At 36.1% G+C, this 21,185-nt stretch overlaps 1 protein-coding gene across 11 annotated transcripts in view; it reads left to right on the top strand.

The window, feature by feature from the left end:
* The window catches only part of LOC139120186 (putative leucine-rich repeat-containing protein DDB_G0290503), a 176,847-nt gene that overhangs the window by 93,298 nt on the left and 62,364 nt on the right, over nt 1–21,185 (top strand). For all 11 annotated transcript variants that reach the window (XM_070684375.1, XM_070684358.1, XM_070684367.1 and 8 more), the window contains 8 exons: nt 1,283–1,366; nt 5,937–6,054; nt 7,012–7,591; nt 9,557–9,704; nt 10,641–10,720; nt 11,315–11,583; nt 12,743–12,963; nt 13,430–13,576. In XM_070684375.1, the coding sequence (XP_070540476.1) occupies nt 1,283–1,366; nt 5,937–6,054; nt 7,012–7,591; nt 9,557–9,704; nt 10,641–10,720; nt 11,315–11,583; nt 12,743–12,963; nt 13,430–13,576 (1,647 nt within the window). The remainder of the gene's footprint in view (nt 1–1,282; nt 1,367–5,936; nt 6,055–7,011; nt 7,592–9,556; nt 9,705–10,640; nt 10,721–11,314; nt 11,584–12,742; nt 12,964–13,429; nt 13,577–21,185) is intronic.

Here is a 21,185-nt window from a genome sequence, read left to right as displayed (position 1 = left end):
GTATTTTTTACAGTGTAGGAGACAATAGTATTTGTTACAATATCAACTGGTGTTTTGTTACAGTGTAAACTGTATTCATCACAATGGAGACAGTTGTATTTGTTACAATGTAGGAGACAATAATATTTGTTATGGTGTTTATTAAAGTGTAGACTTCGTTACAATGTTAAAAATTGTATTTCTGACAGTCCAGAAGACAATAGTATTTGTTACAGTGCAGGAGACAGTAGTATTTGTTACAACATAGACTTGTATTTGTTACAGTGTGGTACTGGTACTCAAAATTGATGTATAAGCAAAATAAACAATATTTATGTCACTGTCAAACAATGTAAACATACTGCTATATACATCATGGTTGTATGTCTGTCAAAAGTTTTCTTTAATAACACAATTTAGTATCGTTTATGAATGCACACATGCAGCTTTCAAAAGTGCTTTTTAATATACGTAGCATATGTCCAGATATCAGATAAGTGTTATCTTATCAGTCCTCTGTCTGTAGATGTCTGTTCTGATTGTCTGCAAAGTTTTGTTTATGTAGTCCTATCAAATAACATATAGACGTGCAAGACATGTTGTTCTTGAGAACTGTGATATACAATTTCTATATTGTTCTGCCCTTAACAATAGATATCTGCAATACATAATCAGACCACACACCATTACCAGTTTTAATGACCCAAAGTTGACCCTAAAGTTGCTACACTATTAAAGTAATATATCCCACATGTTGCACATCACCTTCCAAAATTCCCATACAGCCATACAGCAAAATTATTTCCAATTGTTTCCCTAGCTTTAGGTCTGTCTGATCTATTGCATTGCTTTTACCATCAATAAAGGACTGATGATCAGTTGTTGTGATCTTTCCATTGCATAAAAACAGCTACATTGTAGATTCAGAGGAATCAACTGTCCAGGTATTGGTCCAGACAGAGTTGCCCTATGCTGGTTTACTGTAACTTATCAATCAGTCAGTGACTTTGAAATGTGTGGTGATACCCAAGCTGCCTCACATATACGGTAGAGTTGTGGCACCAAATTGAAACCCATTGTAAAGTGTATGGTTATATTGTCACAGGAGAGATAAGTGACATACATAGCAGAAGTGATGTGGTATCAGTATTGCTGACAAGTCATGTCAATGGTTCCAATATCAAAGGATATATGCAGACTTTGTATGGCTGATACCTGAATGTAAACTGTATGTAAAATCTGAAAAACAGAGAAAGACTCCAATCACATATTTATAAGTCTTGTCTTTTATTTTGAATTGCAGAGTTCTGTGACAGGTGAGGCGGTGAGAGAAGCTGTGAACAGTGAACTTCAGAAATTACAAGATCTGATTGCAGAGTATAAACAGGTAAAGAACACACATCCACCTATTCTGATTGTACGTGATGTGGTAACTGAATGCTGTTTGTTGAATTACCCTGTCCACAAGGACAGTCAGCACCAGTAATGGTCCAAATTTCATGTCCCTTGCAAGCAATATCAACTCTTTCATCGACTGGTCTGCAAGAGAGTGATTATTTCTCCTTCAACTTGAAAAGTAAGATAGCAGTGCTTACGGCCGCATGCAATGAAAACAATTCAATGAGTCGCTTGAGACGGAAATGGTTCCAGAATATCAGCTTGCATGAAGTACATCTGTACTGGAATGCAAGCATGTATCTTTGTGATAGCAGTCAATGTCGAGAAAGGATACTGTGACATTGGCATAATATGCATCATTATCATTATTTCATATCAGATAAAATCCATAATATTGTCTAGCTTCAAAGTTATAGTCTAATATTAGAAGTAGATGGCAGCAGACCTGACCTATTTAATCGGTCAGTCAATAATATTGTTAAAATAACATGTCAAATGCTGATATTAGACCCTAACCTAGACGTTAGATATTGTCACTTTTATCTTACATTTATTACAGGAGAAAAAGTATGTTGAATATCTGCCACCATTTTTACAAAATAAAACAGTTCTCTTCCAATATTAGACTTTTATTCAAAGTTTGAGTATGATGTTAGAAAGCAGAGATGCCAGCAGATGCCTGACACACACTTTCATCAGATAATAATTTCTGAAATCAATGATGTTGTCAGTGTTAAAATGTGAGGGCCTCATGTTCCTGGTACACTCCAACTTTGAAAATTTTGATAAAATTATCCAATAAAAATTGTAATGGGAATGAAAGTGTCTCCGTGATTCAGGATGGTTACATCCGCAATTTCCACCCAGAATATATTTAGTTGTTATCAGGCTTTAGGAAGCGGAAAATGCCATCCAGTACTGGAAAGACAAGGCACTAGATTGTAGACTATTACAATTAAGAAACATATACCCTTTGGAATATATTCAGTTTCAGATGAATGTGTGTACAACCATAATATTGAAAGAACCAGGCCAGTTGTTACCTCTCATCACGACAAAATCTTCCCTGAAGGAAGGCATCTGAACGTAACGCCAGTGAAATGTGATCACAAAGTTCTGTGTAATGGAAATGTCACGAGTCATTGAATGAGAATCTACACAGACTTGCCAACGCATTGGGTGACTCATGTTGTATGTTTGTCTATGGCCACTGATCTGTAAACTAATTCACTCTGTAATCGGTGCTGGGGTTTACAGGAAATAGAACTGTCTTCCTTGAATGCATGGACATTGCATAGAAATCACGCAGCCTCTGATATATCAGACATGATGGATCATTTCATGGTTGATCATACTTTAAGGTTTGCTGACATTTTGCATTGCATAACTCAGTGTTTTCTAAAGGTATTATGTGCCTCTAAAGTGAAAGATTTAAACTTTTGCTCAAACTTTCCTTGATCAATATTTCAACCATATTCTTTCAAAATGGAGAATAAAAACCGGGGGGTCACTGTGCAAATTTTGGTACTAGAGGAACAAATTACCCAAGATTTACGGATATTTGAAATTCCAAATGGCCGCCATCCCTGTGTTAACTCTATGCACAGTGGAGAAAAATAAAATTTTCCCATTTCGTAAGTTAAGACGATGAAAAGTTTCTTACACCAGGAGCTTTAAAATGAAATATCTGTCCCCTAGACACATCCTAACTTAAAGGGAAGTCTCAAGGAAACAGAGTTTGTATGGAGAAATACGGTACAAACACTTTAAACACAAACTACAATTTTTCCACAAATGTAAACATTTAGCTGAATAATCTCTCACAAAATCCAAAATACTTGACTATTTAAAAGTTACTTTTCAGCATTTTTGAATTTTTAAAAATCAGTTTGAGTAGTTGTTGCAAGCCTAAATAAAAATTCTGTAATTTTAGCTGGGATAATTGTAACACATTCATCAGCTTGACAATTCCCTGGTAAAATCATATGACATTTACAGTTACTGGCTGTAGAATTCAACTACATTTTAGCATCAGATCACGACAGTGAACTGCAACTCTCACACATAATAGGTAACAAGGCACCGTACGCACTGTAATTTCACTAGATGTTCATCTAGATCTTCACAGACACTTCCTGGCCTTCAGGTGAAATGTTAATGAAAATTTATTAGATTAGAGGCGGATTGATTGACCCGGTACTCATGGGACTTTTAATGTCACAATGTCGTGACCTTACCTTCGGGTAAACCATATGTACCGCCAACTTGTTGAAGCATTTCCATCAATCATGAAGATGAACAACCTACTTCAGAGCTACAGCTGTATACTGAAGTATGCCTCTTTGCAGTTATTGTACCAATATAAATATAATTCTTCTACCCTATATCTTTATCCACATTTTGAAAGACTAAAATGAGCAAAAACTGTTCAAAATTTAAATCATATACTAATTTTACAATGTATGTTTACAATGTATGTCAAATAGTGATTATTTGCTGTAACTAATCTATTTGTCTTATGTAATCTTCTATCTATACAGATATTGAGATAACACTTACCAGCTATCTAGATTAATAGGCAAAATTCTCTATGATGGGAAATGTTGCCATATACCATGTTTCATAGGTGTTTACAGACATCTTAACCCTTTGAGCGCCAAAGTCTATTTTTGTCCCCTTTATATAATAAACCCCTGTCAATTTTTCTCTGATTTTTGCCAAAATTTTGAGAAAAAACTACAGCTTATGAAATTTGATGTCCATTTGTTCCAAAATTATAAAAAAATTACTGAAAAATTTATAAAAATTGGTAAAATTTTGCATTAAAATTTGAGCAGGAAAAAATTATAGTGCTAAAGGGATTAAATTGACTGAGATATTGTTTTACAGATGCAGCGTATTGATATTCCTGATAATGTATACTGAATTCAGTATTACAGTACTGTTCTCGTGAAATTAACCTGTTCACTCCCAATTCACTGAAAATAGTTCCACATTTACTGTTGGTAAAAATATGGGGTTTGGGTCAAACCATTGCAGTGAAAGGGTTAAACAGTATCAGTCGAAGGATAAGAGGGTCATGTGGGTCAGTTCACAAGGTATCATTAAACCGCGCACAAACTCACAATTGCTTTGAAATATCTGATAGTGGGTTTGAGGAAAGTTTTCCGATTTAAAGCCAATCTTGTTGGCTCACCTTTGACATGCACTTGTAATTTTCTTGTACCTCTGTAAACTGGTTTGTTTAAAACCATTGTATATCAAGGAGCACTTGGCAACATTTACGCTTTGAAAAAAGTTTAAAATGTCATGAACGATAATATGGTTTGGTACCTTTCATTGTTTACAGTATACAGCGAAGCCAAAGAGCAGATTGTATATGGGTCACAGTGATACATGATAACCTTGCTTGTATGTACCACTTTACAGTGGGTTGTAAAACTACTGGCCCTGTATTGACATCTTTGAATCTGTCCCTAGCAGTGTCGGTAGAGGACCAGTAGCAATGGTGTAAGTCATCTCTGAGCCTGTAAAACATTGCAGTCAGCAGATTTTGCTGTGTTGGCCTCTCACAGAAATCTCAGGGTCTATACTTTGTAACACCTCTTAAGTCCACTGAACAAGTTTAAATACTCTCTCTATGAAAACAATCACCATGGTTACAGAAGTGTCAGTTTCCGCCTGAATGACCTATGTCAATTGGCTATGTCAGGTGATCTCCTTACCAACAAACTTTCTGAGTGTCTGCACCATGTAAGTAGATAACCTTCAAATCAAGTGCTCTACTCTATGAGTTTGACACAGGATTTCTACAGCTGAAACGAGACAAATATCCACTAGAGGGGAGTTTTAATGATTCTATTAATTATTCTAAAAGCCTGTGTTTTCATGCACACCCCAATCCATTTCAACAGACGTGGCACGATGACTCAGTATACACAAGTAGTGGATACTGAACACAACACAGTGAAAAAGTGAGAATTACCAGCTGCAAGATTTGCTTTAAGCTCACAAGAGGTGAAGTATTCTGTTGTCCAGTACAACAGGTGTACATGGAGAAATATGCAAATGAGAAACGCTTGGCTTTCTATCCGTTTGATCATTGCATGGAAATCCTGCTTTGCCTCTGAAGATTTGTCAGGTATCTTGAATGGTGTCATAGTAAAACCAGTGATTCTGCAATGCATTTGTTTGGTCCTGCCATGTAAACTTGGCTATCAGGTCCTGTACTTACAGTTACAGTTTAACAACTTTTAACTGGTGTTCCAGATTTATAGAAATGCTTATCAAGTCCTAGTGGTCCATGGTACAGAGTGGTGGTCCTGAAATGGGACAACTAAATTTTGCCACCATTGCTTTTGGGTTCATCCCTTCTCTATTATACTTTTGTTAAAGCTCCATTGTTTTCAATGATGTGATTGGACCTTTACATTTATAAAAGGTTGATACTTTGATGCATTCTCATACTGACCATTCAACAGACCAATGTTATTGTACACAATGGATGCATCTCATTGCATTGTCTCTGAAGTGTTTGTTTATTGTTTCCTTCCTCACAGAAGACCGTCAGCAGTTTTGATTCGGATTCCAGCTATCTTGAAAAGTTGAAGAATGGTTTGAAGTTTGATTATCAGTTGACACCAGTCATCTACGCAAAGCATCCTCCATCATTGCTCAGTAAGTAACTGTGTACATATTACAAACAAGTATTTAACCCTCTAGGCACTAAAGTCAATTTTTTACCACCTTTATAAAAAAAATTTAAAAATATTTTTCAGATTTTAGCCTAAATTTTTGTAAAAAAGTGTAGCCAAGGAAACATGATGTCCATTTGGTCCAAAATTGTAAAAAATAAGAGGAAAATTCATAAAAATTGGCAAAATGTTGTCCTAAAATTTTGGTGGGAAAAATTACAGCTTTGACAAGATTTAAGTCTGATAGAGTCACTATACCTGACTGAAGGTCTCAAGGCACTAATGTAGTACCTTCATCAGAAAATATCTCAATGAACTGGTAGAAAATGTTAGAAAAAATGCATTTGCTAACCAGAACAAGCTGGAATAGGATAAGAAAAGAAATTAAAACAAATTTTGGTTCTATCGATCATTCTTAGTTATCCTGATGAGATAGTCAGAATATCTAGAAGTGCCTCGACAATGTCTTGTTCAAGAACTTTTTTTTAAACGTTAAGAAAGGTTTAAATATGATTAATACCAAAAAAATTTTAGAAATGCTGTGAAAAAGTCTTGTTTAAAACTTTTTTAAATACCTACCAGTGTTCAGGATATAACTATATCAAACTGCCGTAATAGATTCTTTGAATTCAGAATGGACAGTACAGTGCTTACGTAACCAGGACAAAGTGTAACAGTCTATGTTTTCCAAATTGGAAACTACATAAACAGAATGTACCTGCCAGGATTCAATGTCAAATAGATGTCAATTTCATGCCGTGTAGACAGACAGAATAGCAATGTAAATGTCTGTGAGCACATTAGTGTCCTATATTGTAATCCTTTCTTTGATAGTTCAGTGTTTTTTAAAAAAGCTGTCCTCTTCGAAATGCCACCTTTGTATCCACTTTATCCTAACAGACAGCTACATTGTGTATTTCTACTGTAATTCACCTTTCAGATGCCCTGACGCTTGAGAGCTTAGAGTTACAGAGAGACTCCGCCAAACAGATACTGCTGGAATTAGCGGCCTCTCTTTCAGCTCCCAATCTCATTCTCCCACCGGCGACCCCACCACCACAACCGCAGCAATCAGCAACGACAAATCTTCTCGATCCCAATGAGTCACAGCGAACACTGAACAAACTCAACAAGTCCTGTCCGGATCTCAGCAGCCATCACAGTGAAAAAGTTAACTCAGCAACGCAGACTGATTCTGAAGAAGACTTATATCCGCTGGATGCTGACAAATCTCTTGTGAAGGAAGGCGTTTCCAGCGCAGACACGTCCCTGTCCAGCGCCTACCAATCTGCGTCGTCCAATGGCCAGCTGTCACCGAGTAACTTGCATCCGTCTGAAAGCCAGCTCAGTATTGCTAGTGAATGTTCCTTCCATACAGTACCCTCAGTAGAGAAACTGGTCATCTTTGACGTTGGTGACTCAAGGGCTGTCACTGCTGAGGAGTTTGTCTCGTGTCAGCTAAGTCCAGAGGGTGTGACCTCAACAGGTGTTATTGAAGAAGACTTTGTAGAGACGAAAGTGTGAGTATAAAGAAAGTGCATGACATTTACTGGCACATAAAGTTCATGAGTCAGTTTTGTATTGAAGATGAAATTGAAATCCTGGATCATTTCTGTACAGTCAGACTTGCATGTCATTGAAAATGTCATGGTAACTCATCTTATAGCCTGGTATTTGCTGTGTGATTTTTCTTGGCTGGCGATTTAAGAGGACTTTGCTTCTTTGTGGTTTTCAGTTTGATAGTGTAGCTATACACACCAGAATGAAAAAAGCGATACTTTTTGGTAAAAATACAAAAGTTTATCACAGCAAATAATTGCACTGCCACCGAATAAAATTGCAGATCAAAATATATTTATATATTTATCAGATCTCTGGACATCTTTCTCCTTTTCAAGGAACTACATTGAATAGAAATTAACTAATTTGGAAAAAAAATTAATTTGAAAGATTACAATAGGCAGAAAAATTAACAGAAAACTTCAGTTAATATTGCCAATAACTTCAATAGGAAACTGAAATGCGTAATGTACAAATATACAGATTTTATGCTGAATATTTCAACAATTGTTAAAACCCGGACATTTATGGATTGATATCAAACACACGGTCAATATAAATTTTATGAAGATTGCTTTCAGGTGGACACTTCCCAGGAATATGAAACATGTCTCTGACTTTTTTGTGAATATGGAACTTTACATTTTCTTTCTACTTCGATAATGAATGATGGAGTATTTTTCATGTACACACCCCCCCCCCCCCCCACACCCCCCGGTACCCTGTGGTTGTCAGTAATTTTTAAAATGTCTTTTGACTAATGAACTTATCATTACTTGACAAACTCTTCACATGAGAACTAAATCACAAAATTTGAAGGATTGTTTGAGAGCCGTTTCATAGCAGCAGAAGGTATGTCAAAAGTGGAAACAAGATAAACCATTTGTACACTGCATTCTGTCATCTGGACACCAGAAACCGCCTGTCAATATCAATGACAACTTTGTGATGAAATAATCCTCTGTAAATATTACACATAGCAGTTTGTCAATAAAGTCACATTACGACTTCAACTCTGTCACTATCCACTGTGCCGTGCACAGAGCCATAAATATTCAGGCATGGAGACTGTCCTTCAGAGCTGTGACAAACTGGTTGTCATGTCACGGAAACCTAGAAAAAAATTCTGTGGATAATTCAAAGGCAAGATGTTGCAATTTACAAAGAGGATACTGTATTTCCTTTACAGAGAGCTTGTTCAGGACTGAACAGTAATACTACTATTTGGCAATCCCTTTGTGATGATGTAGGCTAGGGCAGCCTAGAAAATTTTTTACAGATACTGTGGAATACTTTATTTTCACTTGGAATTTATTTTCGCTTGACGTTTTTTCTGCTCAAATGAAATCCAAGTGAAAATTTTAATTTTCAATACTTTGCATGTAGTCAGACTAGATGAAGTGAAAATAAGATCACAGTGAAACATTGAAATCTGTCTTCAGCTAAAATAAATTCCAGTGAAAATAGACCACAGTACTAAAATTTAATATTCTGTTTGTTACTGAAAGGATCTTTGTTTGTTGAGTGAGCTGGTTCAGTGTTGATACAGGTGGATGTAAAGTTATTTTATGGGTTTAATACACTCTCTCAGTGAAGACAAAGGCAAAAGAGAAAAATGTATTCCAGACTCCGTAACTTGTAAATAATTACAATCTACTAATCAAATGTCACCTTCCAAACTGCTGCACATTAAAGGTATACTGTCACCTGTTCTAATTTTGCCACAGTTACCATTGAAAGAAAAAATCTAATCAATCACAGATTTTAAGCGGGTGGCCACTTTTTAAAAACAGCGCCCTCACATGGGCATTTTGAATACCAAGGAATGCCCCTTTGACCATATATGGGCATATTTAGATTACAGGTGACTGTATACCTTTAACCTGAATTATCTGCAGTAATACAGGGATAAATGTTTGTTACAGAGTGGAGGTAGAAGCCATGTCATCAAGACACCCACCTCTGTGTGCTACCAAGTCAGCTGTGGTTACAGAGTCTGTAGACTCAACACCACACAGAGACAGCAATGGAAACAAAACAACAGTCAAACAGTCTCTGCCAAAGTGGCAACAGGTAACAGTTTACCGCTTTTGTATCAATATGGGTAACTTTTATTGTAACAAAATCAATATTTGCAATTGTTATTTATTTGATAAGGAAGTTGAAAGATGAGTGCATAGGACTTGCTTAGCTATTTGATATAAATAGTGGCAAGTCCTACGCAATAGGTCTCAAAAATGCAAAATGTCACCAAATCTGATGTGGTTTGTGATGTTCTCTGTCATATTATGAATATAAAACAAAAATTGATCAGCGCTATTAAAAACAGATACCAATCCCAAGTAAATTTTAATGCAATCTTGTTATTATCATCCTCTATGTATGAAATATCTATTTTCAATCAATTGGTATGTATCATGCAAAATTAGTTATTTTCAGTTTCTCATATCAGTTCACCCTTCATGTCCATCAAGTCACAGTAGTTGTCAAAATCTTAACCCTTTGAGAGCCAAAGACAATTTTTGTAAAATTTTGTAATAAAATATGACCAGACAATATTTTTCAGATCAAGACAAAATTTTAAATTTTTTTCCAAAATTTTGTTCAAAAAATCTAGCCAATGAAGAATGAAGTCAATTAGGTCAAAAATTACCAAAAGAATTACAGAAAATTTCTAAAAATTGATAAAATGTTGCAGTAGAATTTTGATGGGAAAAATTGCAGCACTCAGAGGGTAAAGAATGATCTACAGATGTTCTGTAATCAAAATACCAATGATACTCAATCCAACTGAGACTGTTTTTGATCAAATTGACTTTTGCTCATCAAAATCCAGGCAACAAGGATAAACAATTTCTTCCTGACACTAGTAATTAATTTGATTACAGCATGACCATCTAATCATTTTAATAGATAATAGAACAATAGTGCTTGCACTTGAAATATTCTAGCCGTACCAAACACTTTTTGTTCTGGTTGTGAAATCATTTTTACATTTTTTGGATTCAGGAGATTCTACAACAACACAGAGATGAAAATCAAGAGAAAGACAGAGAGAAGACGTCAAAACCAGAAGAAGATTCACTAAAGTGAGTTAATAATTCGCTGTAGATAATTGATGCCGATGAAATATGTATCCCATCTGATAGATTCATTGGAACAGTAAATACGAAATGACGGCTGAGACACATGGACTGTTCATCTTGTAGTCGTTGCAAGTGTGGAATTTTGATTGTTTCCACAGCCCTTGTACCACCATGACAGGACAATGTGTGGGAAGATTGTATCGCATTGTTTGACTGAATATTGTTTTCATCATTGGATCAATTCCAAACAGCCAATCTACCACACATTAACCTTAGTTTCAGACTCCCAAAGTTACTATGAATTATCAAAATCTACCAATCACAAATGACCTTCCAAGATGCTGCACATCAGCAAGCCATAATGCCAATGTGAGGTTGACATGTGTATGGTGTTTTTTCTGTCACTATGTTTCCACTCTCTAAGGTTTCAAAATTTTTTATGTGATTTAGTTCATCGTTTCAAAAAGCTCAAGTCCTTATTGGACTAAAACAAGTGTATTTTTCTCAGTGTTTGTTAGATCAGCGAATCACATCAAACTAAATCTGAAAACGTCAGAAACAGAGTGTGACCTACTCTGATGTTAATCTTCTTTGCAGCGATGACAAGCGTAAACTCTCTGCATCACGGCTGAAACTGAAAGCCATGCATGAACAAGACAAGAGCAGGACCTCACTGACCAGTATATCGATCGATGGAAAGCTGGTTGACCTGATAAACGGAGACCTTGAGGAAATTGAACTGACAGAGGCAGACAAGAGATTCAATGAACAGTTACTGGAGGAAGCCAGGAAAGTGTCACAGAAATTCCAGAGTCGGAAAGGAAGATCACAGCGGAGTAATTCACTCAATGTTCCATCAAATGAAGGTGAACACTCAGTCTGTACATCCCTTGAAATCTGTACAAATGGCATGACCCAGGCAGTGTGTGTATGTCTGTGTGTGAAGAGAGAGAGAGAGAGAGAGAGAGAGAGAGAGAGAGAGAGGGAGAGAGAGGGAAGAGAGGGGGGGGAGAGGGAGAGGGGAAGAGGAGAGAGAGAGAGAGAGAGAGAATATAGATGTGTGTGTGAAACGAGAGATGGGGAGGGGAGAGGGGAAGGGGGGGAGAGAGGTATGTAGGGGGAGGGTAAAGAGGGAGGGAAAGGATGAGATGAGAGACGAGGATGAGATGGACAGAAGGACATACCTAGACAAGTAGAATATACAGTGTGTGCATGTGCAAACACTATTCATATACAAAGATGCCAATACAATTGAAATACATAGATAGGCAAAAATAATTGCTGTGTAGACAGATTTATTTATATTGAGAGTAATCAGTAGTTATTTATGCATGGTAAACTAAGCTACTCAAGAAGTGTCACTTACACTTTTACTGGATATATCGGTTTTCAATTCCATGCGTAACTCTCTCTATATAAAATAATTGACATCATGTACTTTTTGAAAGTCTGACAAAATCTCCATTGGATCAGCCCCCTGTTTTCTCCCCATTTGCTTGTGTACAAGTCCACTCACACATTGAAACTGAATAGGGTTAAACCAAAGCATCGCTACAAAAGGGTAACAAAAGCTGCATATCAGTGTCACAATGTAGGGTCACTTAAGGTCAGTGTGAGGCGATTATTATGGTATGCCATTAAAATACATCAGCACCATTAAGCCAGTGAAAGTGAAGTAGATGACAATGATTAGCACTAGAATAAGAATGAAAAGTTCAGCAGCTTTATGTCAGATTTATGTCAGCATAACAGGAATTGTTCTCCGCTCTCATTTTACAATCCTGCACTTTATCCAAGGGAATGATATTCTTGTGATGTTGTTGAAAAGCAGCAGAAACAGGGTGCTATATCTGAAGAACTGTGAGGTAATTTATTCTGATTGGAAGACGGAATGACATCAGTTACTAGGTTAATTGATTCACATCTAGTGGGCAGACAAGCCATTAGGTCTGTTACAAGGTATTTCAAGTTATGCAACATCTAGGAAGACATGTTATTATGTTTGTTTTGTGTTATGTCATACAGTGGAAAGAAGTAAGACTCCATCCCCGACAAGACTGACAGCGCCGGTCCACACGCTGTCCAGGGCCAAGTCCTTTGAAAGCCTTGACATGGAACAGGATGTGAAGAAGGGAGACCTCAAACCACTCACCTGGAAAATACCAGAGAACAAAAACAAAGCTGTTGAAGATGAGAAAGACAAGAAAACGGATGTCTGCGAGGAAGAAAAGGAAACCATAGATGATGTAAGTATGGCAGGGAAAATGTTACTTTACAGTATTATTCTTTCTAGAAATCTTGCAAAGATGAAAAATTTCAGTGCGTGAGTCGGAGAGACATATCAATGCTGACAATGTGGTCTAGGGTTTCAGATGTTGATATGAACAGCGCCACCAAGCAGTCTAACCTTACTCAGTATGATTCTTCTTAACATTACATGATGCTATTTATGAGCAAATACCAAATACCAGGATTGGTGACCCATTTCTCATGCACCACTACCCACAATCATAAAAGGGTCAAAGTTTTGTTTTGACTTTATATGCTTCAGTTTTCATAGATGCATTTCAAATGATCACACTTAATTCTCTGATAATGTCTCGTGCTCTAGAGTAAAAATCTTTTCACAGGTTATGTTTGTTATCCGTCAAAGTTGTTGTGAAACAGTAACCACTGTTGACAGTCTAGTTTCACATCTGATTTCCACTTCAGGTTGAAGTGGGCAAGTCACCAGAGAGACGTGACTCCGAAGATCTGGATATTAAAGCGGACATTCTGAAAGCTTTGGAACCCAGGCAGAAAGACACCGATATGCCAGTGAAAGCCAAGACACACCAGCCATTGTCCAAACTCTGGGAGGTATGTCTTCTGTGTCTTGTTTCAAGAATTATCATCAAAGCTGAGCAGTGTGCTTTTTGTGTGCGTGCGTATACACAGATACATCTAAGTCATATTGTGGATTGAACTGTAAAGTGTAATATGAAAGAAACTTTAATTCATAAAGAAATTGGTGATCCTATTTGTACTGCTGCCAGTGCATTTATTCAGAGCAAGACTCACACTGAACAACTTTGCAAATCAACGTAATCCTAGGGGTCCAGTTCTTTCACATAGGCATAGGAGGGTCTCAACAAAACCCTGACTGTATACATTTAGGAAGATTGGGCCTAGAGAAAATATGATTTTCAAATTTGTCACTTTGGTATCTTCCGGAATCTTTAGAGTTGATATGCAAATCATAACTGATAGAACTAACCTTGATAGGCATAGTACACTGTGATGCACAGGTTTTGAAATGCCAAAATCAATAACAGTGTACTAGCATCAATATACCCTTCGTGTGGGCTTGATAGGCATGTCTCAGTAAATCATATTTATACCTGTGAGGGCGCTAGTCAATTCTAGCTGTCATGTCAAAACTTACAAGTTAGTGGTTACTGGTAATAATACACATGTATTACACGAATGACTTTCATATATGTGCTACCTATTGTGAATTCCCACCAATCAGATATATGTAAATGCATATTTCTACCAGTAAATCAATACTACTTTTTATTCCCCTTTTGATTCAGCAAAACAGTTTTTGTTCAAATCTTTCCAAAACAAACTTTGTGAGGACTTCTCCATTCCATTTGGTACTTGGACACTTAGATATTGACACAAAAATACCCCATGGATTACATTTATTTGAAATATTAAAATAGCCAATTGGTCAGAAATTGAAGCATTTGCTGCAAATATTGCATTCAAGTAAGTAGAAGAGACTTGTGTTGGACACAGACTGGTGCTACAGTTTGAAAACCAGTAAAATTGGTAATTTATTGAGAAGAAAGGCTCACAGTGATGTTATTTTTGTCATTGCATGGTAACACAAATGAAAGAAATATATAATTTTAAGACAGGTTTTAGTTCACGTCAGTGTTTTCTTCTAACAATGGGATCGTCAGAAGTTGTTCAGGTTTGTGAAAATTATAAGACAAAGGCATTACACATGCATTTCTTTGATATACCGGTACATACTGTATGGAATTAATGGAAATACATGGATTCCATCAATGCTTTCCATGGTCATAAATTATGTTCAAGGAATTTGTCCACTGTAGCTGGAGTGTTCCAAAGAGATGTTCAGAAAGAAAGTATCCTTCTTCAGTTATAAGTGGATTTCAACTTTCCTCAGAACCACTTGGTGCCGTTATCAAAACCACTTGGTTCTATCATAAAATGCTCTTGTCTTGGTTTTTGTGTGAGGTTCTTGAGTTTTATTGTAGTAAATTAGGTCATGAATAGCCATGGTGTGCCACTTGCTGATTTGCAATTCAGGTTGTAAAAGACAAAGGTCAAAACATTGCAAACACACTATGAGTTATATGTATCAAATCAACATTGTACAGTAACGTCAAGCAAAGTGACGTTCCAGTTTTACTCCATATTACAAGTAAGTCATGGAAGGGTCCAAACAGACATGATTGCTGTGTGATCCGTAATTGGATGAAAATCTTAGACAACAATTTGCCTTGCCTTGTCTAAATTGCCCCAAATACAACAATGAGATTTGCTGAATATTCAGTGAGGAAGTGACCACCATTCTGATTCAGATGTAATGATGTAATCCTGTGGCACGTTTCTCTGTATTAATTAATGACAAATTGGGAATCAACATCCCTCATTTCTACTTCCTACAAAAGCCTCAGTAGAGTGCTGAAAAATAGAGCTTTGATAGGCAACTGTGCAGATGTATGTCACTGTGAGGATAAACCAGGTTGTAAGTTTATTAGCATCACACTGAGCCGACGTTAGGAATTCCTCTGTAACCACAAAATATTATTTCGATTCATCTGCCCCATTTTAGCTTCCATTTTGCCATATTTATGTATGGCTACGGAAGCTATTCTTATGGGCTAGAAAAATGTCTGTTTTATGTATGTATGTCTATATGTCAGTCTGTATGTTTTTGGTTCTGATAGAAATATCCAACTTTTGCCATGCATTGCTTTTTAATCCCATGATCTTTTAATCTTTTGATCCTATGATTTAGCTAACACTCGTTGTTTTCAGTGGTAAATGTCAACATGTACTGGGAAATTCGTGGCAAAAATGTTAAAATTATCAGGAGAGAAAAATCTCAAATCAAAATAGGTGCCCAATTATGCTATTGTTCTTCTTTTTTATCAAGATGAGAAATTCCTCTTTTGTGTCAGTTTGAAATAAACAACGTTAACTAGGAAAAAAGAATTTAAGACTCAATATTTAATTTGCATATTCATCTTTATAAAACCTTTCTACAACAAACTAGTCAGCAACTGTCAAAAAAAATTGCCTCTAGTGTGAAACAATTTAACTTTAGAGAGAGAACACTTTCTCATTCTTCATTGGTGAAAGTATAGTGAACCTGTACTTGTAGAGACCCACCTGAGCAGAAAACCATTCAATAAATAAATAATTTTTCAAGCTGAATGTTGCAAGTGTACAAGAATTTACCCATCTATCAACGGTACATCTGCAACAGGACACTTGCCATTCAGAAAAATGCCAGATTATAATGCTATTAAGTCAGTATGCGTCTCGAAAGTGAAAGAGTTAAAATTTCGCTCAACAAACTTTCATCAAGGAATGTTTCAGCCATTCTCTTTCAAAATCAAGAATAAAAATGGGAGGTCACCATGCAAATTTTGGTACTAGGGAAACAAATTACCCAAGATTTACCGATATTTGAAATTCAAAATGGCCACCATCCCTGTGTTAAGTCTATGGAGAAAAACAAAATTTCCGATTGTTGAAAAACTAAGATGATGAAAAGTTTTCTTACTCCTAGAGCTTTAAAATGAACCCCCAAAAGTGGTAGATCAGAAAAGAATTGTAAAACTTTGAATATGGGAATATCTGTCCCCAAGGTGCATTGTACCTTAACCTGTATCTGCAATGATTTGTTGTCTGAAATTTTTCATAAGTAAATGGATGATTGGGGACTCATCTGACTTGAAGGCATTCAAGTCGGTGAGCAAGCCCTGTAAATGATTCAGTAACTCGGCTTCCAGACACATGAATACCCAATGATACATATCACTTGTCAATGTTTTGCCTACAAGCATTACAAATTGCATGAACCATAGCACACTGAATCCCTCATGATATTGCATTGCACAATCTACACTAAAGAACACAATAATAACAGTTACAAAACTCATACAATACTATCATGATAAAAGCTCATACAGATAATTATTTCTGATAGTTCTAATTTGAAGTGTCAGCTTCTTTGTCCAGTACCTTCAAACAATACTGTTCCAGTATATGCAGAAGTCTTGTACACATAAAACGTTCAATATTCTGTCCCTTTCCACAGTCTCGATGGCCTTAGTTCACTATTGAATAGATCAGCGTGTGGTCTGTGCATTGTATTTTCTCAAAAAGGTATGGACAGAGCACTAACCATAGAGTGTAAGAGCGCATTATTGAACACCTACCTGGTGTCTATTGTAAATAAACAAACCCCTCTTATCTCTAAGAAGTAGACTCCAAACTCACCTTTGGTTCATTCCATGCTTATAAAAACAGCACTATCATAGATATCTGCATACTCTGAACAATTTGCACTCTGAACTTGATGTGGATTAATGTGAGTTCCCAGGTTTATAGTGGTTGTGGACAGACCAGATAAGGGGTAAACTTCCAAAGGCCAGTGAATTGTATCATGAAGGGTTTCGTGACTGAGCGGTTCGTGTTATGTTACACAGGTAAACAGCCTCTGTTTAAATAGCATCCAAATGTGTTCGTGCTCTAGCATTCTGTTCATTGTCTTGGTCTCTGACGTCAATTATGAGGTGTCTTGTATCTCGATCATTTTACGTGTAATCTGATGAACATTTTCATGTAAAGTATGTTAACCCTTTGAGTGCTGTAATTTTTCTCACCGAAATTTTAGTGCAACATTTTACCAATTTTTATGAATTTTTCTGTAATTTGTGTGATTATTTTGGACCAAACAGACATCATATTCCATTTGCTACAGGTTTTCATCAAAATTTTGGCCAAAATCTGAAAAAAATTTGACCTGGGTACATTTTATAAAGGCCACAAAAGTTGACTTTGCGCTCAAAGGGTTAATATTGAACTCTCAACCTCAAGTAGCAACCACAGTTTCACATACAGAGAATCAGTATCTAGCCATTGCAATATGCTCATCTTTGCTGAGCTCCACCTGCCAGATAAACAGCCTCAAATCTAATAACTAGGGGGTCACATGAAATTTTTAGAAGTTAGATGTGCATATTGCAATGGTATTTCCTGTTAGATCTTACAAAAAGAAACAGAAAGCTTTTTGTTTGATCAAAATTGACCCAGAAATGGCCGAGATATCGCCAATTGAAAGTGAAAAAATTTGTGAATTATTTGAGTAAAGTGTAGTAAAAATGCCAATTTGCATAAATTAACTATTTAGGCCGCTCTCGTTTTGAAAGGAATTTAAAAATTTCTGATTTAACATAAAAATTACATTCAATTTTCTCCATACTATCACTTTCCAAAATGAAATTTGTTCAATGAGACACAGTTTTCTCGTTAAAAAACTGTTAAATTCATAAAAATTGATAAAACCCACCATGGTCAAATGCTGAAAACTTAGGATATGGTGACTTGCCATTGGTCAATTTAAAATTCTTTATAGTTTCTTCATATTTAAACCAAACAGAAGATTTTCCACACAAAAGGTTTCTTAGGGTGCTCTTTACACTGGTGGTATCAGAATTTGTCAAAAATGCCAAATTATATGATTTCTATGGAAACGTTATATTATGAATTGGTTTCCATGGCAACAAATACTGGTTTGACGTAAAACTTTCAAATATCCATATTAAAAGCAAAAACAATGTTCAATTAAGTTATTTTGCTTGAATATCATTGAGAGAATATTTTTATGTAATTATAGGTGTTTCTTATCACCATGACAACAGAAATGACATTATTAGAAAGCCATAGTATTTGCCATTTGTCAGTGATTTCTTAACTGTTGTTGTGAGTGTCAGTGGGCCTACTCTGGAATAAAAATGTTGTGTGCAGACTACTGTAGTGTTCCATGGAAAATGAACGTGGAATAAGTCATGTGATAGAGTACAACAAAAAACATTGTGAGTGAGCATGTACACAGGAATACACATATTTCTATGGTCACTTTAGGCCACATAGGTTTGTTTGTACAATGGTTACTGTAAGCATGCGCGCCTTAGAATTCCCGTTTTACCTATTGTAGATTCTTTAACTACTCCCTAAAGCATGGTAAGTTGCACAGGTTCACATTATCTATTTATCATGTGAGAGTGTTATCTGTGTTGTTTATGTTTACAAGTGAATTCTAGTTGAGACTGCAATTGAAATGTCAACAATAACAGTGTGTCTGACTGATAAGATAATTAGTGTTTGCGTCAACATGCTTTTGGAATAGAACAAGATCGAACAACTGACACACACTCAATCAAAATAGTGAAACAAAACCTTAAAAGATTAGTTAATGGTGCTCTGACAGTATTTCTTTTCAGTATTCTGTGTGACCTACACGTGTGTTGCGCTAATAAACAAGAAGCTGTGAAGATTTTCAAAGTTCCTTTACTGGGTCAGCCATCATGAAGTTCTTTTGAAAATACATGAAACTTGTCCAAGAAGTATGACAGTGTAATAAAATAAACAAATTATTGTACAGTGCATGTTTCTTGCACTGGATGACATATCTCTTTTAATTGGTAGACAGTATTTTTGTTGTTTCATCTGCTCTATACATGCAATATTATGGTTTCTTTTTGCTTTCATACTCTGGAAAGAAGTTAGCAGTGACTGTTGAAGGATGTTTCTCTCTCCATACAAATTGTCAATCCAATTGCAGATTCTCTTCCACTCTATCCCTTGTTTGGCTCTATAAATTTCTAGCTCAGCTACAACCATTTCAGTTATATTTTCTACAGCATAAACACCATTTCCTTCCAGTATCTCTCTTGTTATCCCCTTTCGGTCACACTCTTCTCCAATTACATATATTTTTCTTGATTTATCTTTGTCATGACCTTAAAGCAAAAATAAAAAATAGATCATATTTTTATCTTTCAAAACTCTTAATGATTACTATATTTCAAATGAAGTCATTTTGTAGATTGCATCATGCCATCAGAGATTGGTAATAATCAGAAATTACCAGACTTTTTTTTATAGAAATGAATATTTTTGTTGTCATCATCATCATCATCATCATCATCATCACAATTCATCATCATCATTGTTATCATCATCATTGTTATTATTATTAGTAGTAGTGGTAGTAGTAGTATTTACAAACAGGATAACTATTACAAATAAAAAATCTGAATGCTAACTTTATATTCATCAGTACAGCAGTGAGTAATAGACGCAATACATAGTAAACACTAAAACTCAATGACCCACAGAGGGCATAAGCACAATGCAAGCATGACCAAATGGTCTGTCTTCATGTTATAAGCGATACAAGATCGTCATGAATTCGATTTTACGTCAGCAAAATATTAAATACTGCTCGATCATTTCTTTACTGCTTCATAGTGTTGAATTTTATCATTTAGAATGAAAAAACACCGAGCGTTCGCATTGCAACACCACGGATGTATAAACCGGAAGTTCCGCAAAGACGTCTACAGAAGCTATTTTTAGATCGCTCAGCTGATTCATGCTAACTTGATCTGTCTTCCAGCTCGAAATTTAGTAGCTTTACCTTTATCTGACATCGACGGAATTTAATAAACGGTAAGAAGTGTAAACTGAACTGCTCGGTACTGGAAATTTAGTTCCAGAAAGTAAATCTGTAGTTGCGATGTTACCGTCCACAATGTAAACCACGGTCCTAACTGTATTGCGACAAGGCCGTGCCATCAATCATTCATGTTTACATTCTCATTGATAATCAGTCACGGTAAATTTCATTTTCGCGGTTTAGCAAACGAGAATTTCAAATTCTTCAAGAGTATTTTTGCCGATTGGAACTCCTTTTAAAGTGAATCATGACGAAAATCGCAGTTACATAGATTTTACATTCCCTATTCTGAAAGCTCGCTCGGACCGCAACCTGTGTTACCGGTACTTCCGGGATCAAATTGACGGTACACGTGAAAACGCGAATCGCAAATTTTGCCGTCTAGTGGACGAACACACAACAACAGCTACAACGGAAATTGGACACAACAATTTATTTGAACATTTTATAACTTTCAAACATGTATGACGATCATTTGTACGCTGATCGAAGTCCCGGGACTTCAGCACACCACCACAAGTAGGGAGAATTTAAAATCGTTCGATTCGATCGACAACGCGACGTCAACAAACTGAAAAAGATCGTAACATGGCAACAAGTACAGAAAAGAATGAACATTCTAATTTCGAACTAAAAATCAGATCGACACAAAAACAACTTCAAAAGGCTTATTTTGACTTACCTGAAAACTTTCCC

This window comes from Ptychodera flava, chromosome 2 (assembly GCF_041260155.1).
Source record: "Ptychodera flava strain L36383 chromosome 2, AS_Pfla_20210202, whole genome shotgun sequence".
NCBI lineage: Eukaryota > Metazoa > Hemichordata > Enteropneusta > Ptychoderidae > Ptychodera > Ptychodera flava.
The sequence above is the reverse complement of the archived record's forward strand: the minus strand, read 5'-3'. Positions and strand labels throughout refer to the sequence as shown.